The following is an 8417-nucleotide window of genomic DNA, read 5'->3' on the forward strand; positions in this document are numbered from 1 at the left end:
AGGCGGGCATTTCTCCACTGCCGTCCTGGGCACCACGGGGCGGGCAGCGGGGCTGGGCTCGGGCTGCGCTTTCCGACCGCGCTGCTCGGCCCCGAGGGCTGGCCCCGTTTCCCCCGTTGCCGTCGGTAACTGAGCTGCAGGTGTTCGAACCCGGTTTTTAAGTAAAATTTGCGCGTGTGCCGCAGGTGCGGCGATTTTGGATGCAGAACGCAGGGTATGGATGTGTTGCTAATGAGCACATTGAGGTGAGCGTGTCGTTCGCATGTCTGGGCAGCTTGAATGACACCAATAGTGTTTGGTGGAGCTGACTTCTGTAAGAACAATCAGCCGCTTTTTATTCATAAAACGCGTTATGTGCCTTCGTTTATCTTTTCACGGTGGAAACATTGTAAAATAAAGAGAAGTAGTGGAAAGGGATGCAGTTAACATCAAAGGTTTTTTAGGAGACATTGTAACCAAGGAGTGCAGAGGAAGAGGAGCACTTTGAAGGTCTCCAGTCTTGCAAGAGAGACTGGTTTGTTTTTGTGAACATCCTCAAAACATGTTCCACTCACCTGATTACAGTTTCCATCAAGCTCCCATATCTCTGCAGACTGAGTGTCCTAGCCAAGCTGATTTTTTAATAATGAAAAAATAGCCAACTATTTTGACTTGTGTATGTGGCCTCAAAATTTTCTGTCACAGGTGCATTGCATTCATCCTTTTTCTAAGGGGATTTAAAAACCCATTATTTTCCCCATTGTTTGAATTACACAGAGTGAAGACTTTGTGTTTCAGGTCCATTTTAAAGCCTGTTTGCATGTGTAAATAAAACACCTGAAGTGGTGTGCCTGAGTTGCTCTTCCACTTTCTCCCTGGTTTAAAAATCCTGTTTTAATAAAAGTCTTTTTCTCTCTCTTTTTTTTTTTTTTTTTCCCTAAGAAAAGGAATCGAGAGGGAAGCAGCTTAGCTGCATGGAGCAATTTCTGCTGGTGTGTGATGGGTGTTTGTTGTAGAATTGAAAAGTTACCGATGTCATCCCTTCTGATGAAAGTATGCTTTCAGTTTTGTTTGTCCATGAATAACATACATACATACATATATATATTTCAGTTCCTGTGCAATTTTAACTCTTATTTAACTGCTATTTTAGCTCTTAGGTTTGGCAATTTCCTTCAGTCTCTGCCAAGCAGAGGAGAATACTCTAAGGAATGATTCTATAAGTTTACCTAACTATATTTTTTGTACAGTGATATTCAGTTCATGTGATCCTTTCTTCTTTCTCTCTCTGCTTTAGCACCTAAGGCACCTGTGGCCATCAGCCTTGCCCCTGCAGGTGCCAGACCAGCATGGAGGCAGAAAGATCATACTCAAAAGCAGTTTGTCTTTGAAAAGCCATCAGAGGTAAAAATTTCCTGGTAACTAGCAGAATCTCATCTGTTATTAAACTTCAAATGAGAGAAAGGATAATATAGTCCATTGTTTAAATGAGACTAAAGTACATTTATATAGAATATATAAATATAGTCCATTGTTTCAAAACAATAAAAAATTCACCTAAACTGAACTTGGAGCTTTTACTAAGCAGAGTTTGCAACTGTTTGACATATATGGCAAACAGAAGGTTATGGGATATCTGTCTTACTTGCTACAGGGGAAGGGCATGGGATTTGTTTTATAGACTTCATGTCCCATCAGCTGATGAAGGATATTGTGCTCTATGCAGAGTTGGGGCACTTCCTTGCTTGGGGAGAAAAATAATCATGAGCACTTCTTTTTAAGCTAGACTTATTTCAAAGGCTGTCATCTTGGCTTGGAAGTGCTGAAGATGGTCTGGGAAGATTCTCTTTTCTCTGTGGCAGAAACCTGCTATCTATATAATACTATATTTTGATGCTCTTGTTGGCTCAGTGCAGTAACTCCTTTGAAATCAGAACTCCACTGAGCACAGAGAAGAGAAGCATAAATCCCTGAGACAACCAGAATGATAGCCAAGGCTGGATTAAACTACTCTGTTTGTCTTTTAACAAAGTACAGCTATCTCAGCTGTGCAGACAGCTTTACAGTGTAAGCTCCTGCTATGTCTGATCTCTCTTGTGTTTTGCTCATTTGACTGAGGCCTAGGGTTTGTTCATGCTTCTTAGGGTTGCACTAAATTTTTACTTACATAAGGGTGTTTTTATCAACATAAAGGTAAGAATTTTCTTGATTGAAGTTGATAAATAGCGAGTACTGTAATAATGCAAATAATTTAGAAATCAATGTCCTTTAGGGGGCAGTTGGTGGCTAAAAACCAGCCTGCAATGGTAGCTGTGTTTGAGAGTTTCTGGGGTGAGGAGGGCGTGGGTGAACTGTTACTACTTCCCTCTTGCCCTGAGGTGTGATTTTTTTTCAGGCTTTATCAGTGTGTGGCTTCCCAGAGTCACTAGAGATGACCATGAGTTCTGTGTGACTAGAGAGTGCCAGGTACTTTAATATTCACCGTGTACTGTCTTGTTACCTTTCAGGTGGAGCGCAGAGTTCCTGAGGCAGGTGTGATAGAGTGAGTACCCTGCTGACTTCTCTGTGCACTTTTTCTGTCATCATGGTTGATAAGAGTAGAAATTGTGGCTTTTAAGCCTTTTATCATGAGTTGAGTGTATTATGAGGAGAGTCCAAGTCTGTTAGCTGGTTTTTATGCCTTTGGTGTAGCTGGGAAGCCAGTAATCATAATCAGTTGGACATTCTGGTTTAGCACAACTGCCAGCCTGTCTCCTTTGGTTAGCAGTGTACGTTTTCCTGGGACAGTCCTAGTGTAAACTGTGCTGGAAATTACTCTGGAATATACCAGAAATATAGCTGGTCTGGCAGCTTCTTTCAGGGCTCAGAGAAGTAGCCGATAGTGTCATAGCGAAGCTGGGTATTTGTATGTTACTTACCCTTTGTGTTGAAATGGGGATCTTCTCAGGATAACTTTGGCATGAAGCATGACAAAGTGTGGTGGTGTATGGTGGAGTTAGAGATATTGAAAATCCAGCTTGCTTCAGTTTGGCTAACTTGGTAGAATTTTCTTCCTCAGTGTACTTATAAATCCAAACATAGTGATCTGAGTGCAGTCATGTATGGTTGTCTCCTTTAGATTCCCTGTGGCATCTCTTTTATTTTTTCTAAGAGCTCTAAAACTGTGTACTGAGCCTTTGGTGGAAGGAGGGACAGGACACACACACAAACTCATTTGCTTCTGCAGCACACCTTGCTGTCTTACTCTGACCTTTATGTCCAGGACATTATTTCTTCCCTTTTTAAACTTTCTTTTCTTTTTTAAAGAAAACTTTCCCTAGTCCAGGCCTACAGCAATTCTAGTCTGTGCTGCTCGGTCTAATTTCTTGCTTGTCTTCCTGATGACTTTCCTTTCTACATCCTCAGCAAGCCTGGTGTGTATGAGCTCAGCAAGGGACCAACTGGCATTTCTAGGTAAGTGGAGGAAGCATTATTTGCTTTTGCAGGGTGATGTGGTGATACTCAGCTTTCTGAAGTCCAGTCTCGGCAGAGGGTTTTGACTTTAGCAGCTGCACACTGCTCTTCTGTGCATCATCTGTTTAAAGTACTTCTGGAAATACTTTTGAGTGTTAGATAGCAGGGACTTAGGTGGTTCTGAGCAGCACTGAACAGAAGAAAAATAAACCTCCTGACATCTGGTATGTACTGTATCCAGTGCTCTTCCCAGAATAAGGACAAGGGGCTGTGTTCATTTCTGTCATGATTCACAGTGACTTGCTGCTGCAAATTTGGATCAGTATTCCTGTGTTAGCAAGTGTGTGATGTCTGTGTTGTACAGTTAAAGAGTGGCCCAAAACCTGTAGCTGTAAATTGGAATTGTTTTAAATCACTCTAATAAAAACATTTAACTTTATGCAATTGTGGTAACTTCAGGATTGTCCCTTCTGCTTATATGCCGTGCCTTACTTATTTCAGCTTCAGGACACTTCAAAACAAAACCTGGTTGTTCTGTGATTCCTACTAACTAAAATACATTTTACCTTGCTGGCTTAGCTGCAATATCGATACTAATCCTCTTCTTCTGAATTTGATAGATTTTTATTATTAGTGGAAAAAATGCCAAGGACATAGTAATTTTTTGTGTGTTTGAGTTAATTTCTTCTGAATATTGTATTATTTCATTTTTGTGCTTTCATCTTAGGTTCTTCTAAAGATGCAAACAAATTTTTAAAGCATTTTGAAAAGTAAAAGCTTTGACCAGCTGGAAAGAGACGAGATACCCAGCCAGCTGGGTTATCCTGCATTTTTTGGAGTTTCTTTTCGTAGTACACTGATGGAATATATATATATTTCTGGAAAGCTAATAATCAGATTTGCATCTTTGTTTAACACCTTTACTATATACTCTTATTGTTACATCTTTGGGGCATGGAACGCTTGAGAGAATAAACTGCTTTTAGCATCATTCGTACTCTGCAGCCGACTGCAGTGGCTCTAATCCTTGTATGACTGTTAGTCCAATCAAAATATTAAATTTACATATGGAAATGAAAAAATAGGAGACATTAAATGCTGTCCTTATGCTAAATACTTTTTCCTTATGCTTCAAAAGGGGAATAGCAATGGCAGTAGGGATAAAGGGCTATCAAATTTTAAGTGATGTGGAGATGGTGAATAAGGGGCAATTATTTACTTATGTTGATTGTATTACCATAATCAGGGCTATCTGATTTGTCAGGTGTGAAGTTAATAAGAAGCAGAAGGATGCCATTTTTAACAGCATGTGGCTGATTCTGGAATTCATGGTATATTGTTGGTTGTCATATGTTTTCATAAGTTTTGAAAAGCAATTACATACGTTTGGTGAGGGTAAGACTCAACAGGAGCTCTTCTTTTCTTTCCTTCACACCTGCTTTTGGCTGTGGTCAGAAGCAGGATACTGGGCTTTGACTTTTGATACGATGCATTACAGCCATTTTTAGCTCCTTTGGGAATCCTGGAAATGAAAATATTTTCCCAAAGCAGATAAAGAAAAATGGAAGGAATATACATTTCTCTACCTTTTTCATCTTTAGGATTCATTTGATTCCTGGCTTTGTTGACTCAGAACAAGCAGACTGGATGTTTGAGCAACTCCTCCAAGACATACCCTGGGGTCAGCGAACTCACATCAGACAGGGTAAGGAGTGTGCAGAGCACCTTTTCAGGTCATTCACGGGTCAGTTCCATAACAGAGTCTGTGCATTGTTTAGAATTGGTTTTCATTTTCAGTGTTGCCACTTCTTCAAGTTTCCATGCAGGTTTTCCATGCATATCTGAAGACTACTGCAGCTTACTTTTCAATTTCTAATACCATGTTACTATTGCCAACTAAGTGCGATCTTTCCAAATTAAAATTGCCTGTCTTAAAAATCTTGGAATCTTGGTCTCTTCTGTCATCTCCAGTTCTTTTTTTCACTCATTTTAAGATTAAGTCTGGTCACCATCCCTTCATACAGTCTCCCAGCAATGCTGCAAGAATTGTGTTCTTGGAGGTTTCTTCCATGAGGTGTATTTTTTGCCTCTTTTATTTAAAATCCCAGCAGCTGCATGTTCCTTTGCTTTGGCTTTACTTATTACTTCCAGTATGCAGTAGGAGAAGAGGCTGCTATTCTGGATTTGTTCACTAAGGGGCACCTGTTCTAGCTAAATTCCACTTTTAGTCAGGAACTGATGTAAGATAATGTATTAGAGTAGTTACTAGATGGGGCTGGAAAATGTCTTCACCATGTGTGTTCCTTGGTTGGCAATAAAGGGGATGGTATAATGCAGAATGTTAACGTGCCAAGCATGAGAAATACTTGCCAAGATAGTCTTTTCAGAAGCTGAAAGTATTTTTAACCTGATGTTTTGTGTTATACCACACAGCACACACATATTTGACAATATATTGTGTGCAGCCTTGCTACATTTTGTTTCTGTAATGTCCCATGGATGTTACAGTCCTTTCTACTTCACCCTTTCCAGTGGAGCCACTTGTATCTTGCAACTTATGCCAGCGTACTGGGCACTAGAACCAGGTGAATGTAAAACAAGCCAGATGTATAAATAAAATTTCAGTTTCATCTGCTGTCTTTAACTCATCCAGTCCCTGCTCTGTCTGGCATAGGGGTAAGAAAATGGATGTGTTTCCAGGATTTTGGCAAGGTAATTTCACCTGCAGATGCGCACCTAATTTTGAGTAATTTCATTCCTTCATTTGCGTTCATTATGTAAAGCTGAGGATTTTAAGGGGCTCCTTATTAACTTTAAGGGAATGGACAATCTTTTTGATCAAGTTTCTTGGCAGAATTGCATCATCTTTCCATTTTCAGATCCTTTGATAAGGCAACTGAGAAAGTCTTTCTGGTTTTGCTTTTTTTCAGAAGTATCTTTTGAGGAACCACGGCTTACATCCTGGTATGGGGAGCTTCCTTACACATACTCCAGAATAACAATGGAGCCAAATCCAAATGTATGTATATGTTTACATGTATGTTTACATGTATGTGTTTTATTATTGTCTACAGAGAAATCCTTTGCAGAGATCAACGGATAAAAGTTCCCTCTGTCCTCTAGTTATCTAGAGTATCTGTTAACATTTAATTTATGATCAGCAGCAGATTCTACTGGAGTGTGCTCAGTTTTATAAAATACACTTTGAGTGAGTTGACTGAGAGGAGCATGATTTAGTTGCTAAATGTTGCTAAAAGGAAGTTAGTACTATAGAGTTCAAAGTTTTGCTTTGGGTCATTGTAGCTTTGGACAAAACTCTGAATTGCTCTGTGTGACTGACTGCAAGGATCTTTATATGGCAGATTGCGCTGCACACAGTTGTACTGAGTTTTTGTTGTAAAGATATAGTAGTACCAATTACTGAAATAGCTACTTTCAGAAACACTTAGGTTCCATACTGCTTAAATGAGAGTTTAGGCATATTTTGATTCCTGTGTGGATGCTATGAAAATCACACATGCAACTCATCTGCTCAGCAATTCCAGATTGTAGCATATAATTTCCCACACTGTTTTGGAAGAGTTAAAAACCTTCTGAGTGACTCAGTGATGTTTTGTTCCTGTTTTCTCTCCGTCTCTCTCTCTTTCTCAGCCTGTTGTCCCAGCAGTCTGTCTCTTGGTATTGCTTTGTTTAAAATTTCCATGGCAGTAATTAGGTGTCACTGTTGAAAGCTGGATAGCATGAGGGAAAAGTGTCCCAAGTCCCAGAAGTGCTGCCAAAGTGGGATACCATCTAGCAGAGCTCAGTTTAGGAAGAGTTGAAAAGGTGCTATTTAACACGATGAGTTGCAAAGATTTTGTAGTCTCAAAAATACTGTAGTTAAAAATTCTATAACCTACAGAACTCATAGTGGAAAACCAGGCTTTTCTTTGGTACTCATTTGTGAAATATTATTTTAAATGGGCTTTTCTGAAAGCTGAATGGCTTTAGGGATTGGAAGTGCCTTCACAGAATCATTCTGTTGTACACTAATGATTTAAATCCAGTTCAGAACTGCCTGTTGTGAAACCTGTTGCTACTCAGAGATTGGATAGAGCCCATGTACCCTGAATTCAAGGTTTGGTTTCAGTTTGCATCAAGTTGTGAGTTAGCGCTCATTGGGCCACTGGCTTGTTTCTCTCATCCAAAGGTACAAGGCCTAAATGAGTCACTCATGCTGGTTCTGTCTTTTATTCCTGAATAATTCTGATTTTTACTGAGAGGAAGAAGCTCAAGCAGAAAGTGAGTTGCACTGGAGAAGTTGCACAGCTGGAAGCCAGCCCTTCCCTGTCTGGAAGCTGCCCGTAGGCAGATCTATGAGTACACTGCATGTGGACATTTCACTCAGCTTTGCAAGTGGGAGTACCTGCAGCTTAGAAGAAGCAGGGGATGGTGTAAAGAGCACAGTCCTTACCTGTAGAATAGAATTCCTATCACAAAAATGTCCTGAGTAAAATGTAACTTCGTGCACAGCTTAACCAAAACTGATTACTGCCTTAAACGCTTGATCTGTAGGAGTAATTAGCTTTGTGTCCCTCCTTTTTTGTTTGGTAAAAATCGGTGTGATTGCATCTATAATATAGATATAATCCAGACTAGTTTGCATATATAATATAGATATAATCCAGTGTTTGTGCTTAAATGAGTTTTGGTATCATAAAATGTTTCTTTGTAAGCAGTGATAGAGTTGGTGACGCAGTAATGTTTCAACAAAACTACTTCCATTGCTGCAGGTTTGTAGTGGTCTTCCAACTACATTGTAAAATTCACCATATGGTAACATTTTAGTAATACATCTGTGATGGGAGTTGAAGAAATCTAGTCCTGCTTGGTCACCGAAAAGTGCTTTCAATAATTCTTGTTGAACTCTTCTGCACATTCAGGCAGCCCAGTTGCAAGCAAACTTTTTTTGGGGGGAGGGTTTGGGTGGTATTACTGCTTTCCCT

General features: G+C 39.9%; 1 protein-coding gene across 2 annotated transcripts in view; it reads left to right on the forward strand.

Annotated features, from left to right (window-relative positions):
- The first annotated feature begins 21 nt into the window (after positions 1-21).
- ALKBH3 (alkB homolog 3, alpha-ketoglutaratedependent dioxygenase) overlaps positions 22-8417 on the forward strand; it is an 18382-nt gene continuing 9986 nt past the window's right edge. The window contains exons 1-6 of one of the 2 annotated variants that reach the window (XM_017742224.1): positions 22-291; positions 1277-1383; positions 2487-2521; positions 3385-3432; positions 5034-5137; positions 6363-6451. In XM_017742224.1, coding sequence (XP_017597713.1) covers positions 201-291; positions 1277-1383; positions 2487-2521; positions 3385-3432; positions 5034-5137; positions 6363-6451 — 474 coding nt within the window. In that variant the 5' untranslated portion in view covers positions 22-200. Of the gene's footprint in view, positions 1033-1276; positions 1384-2486; positions 2522-3384; positions 3433-5033; positions 5138-6362; positions 6452-8417 lie in introns of both variants that reach the window. The other variant, XR_001864507.1, reaches the window with a different exon arrangement.

Source organism: Corvus brachyrhynchos, unplaced genomic scaffold (genome assembly GCF_000691975.1).
Source record: "Corvus brachyrhynchos isolate BGI_N302 unplaced genomic scaffold, ASM69197v1 scaffold115, whole genome shotgun sequence".
Taxonomy (NCBI): domain Eukaryota; kingdom Metazoa; phylum Chordata; class Aves; order Passeriformes; family Corvidae; genus Corvus; species Corvus brachyrhynchos.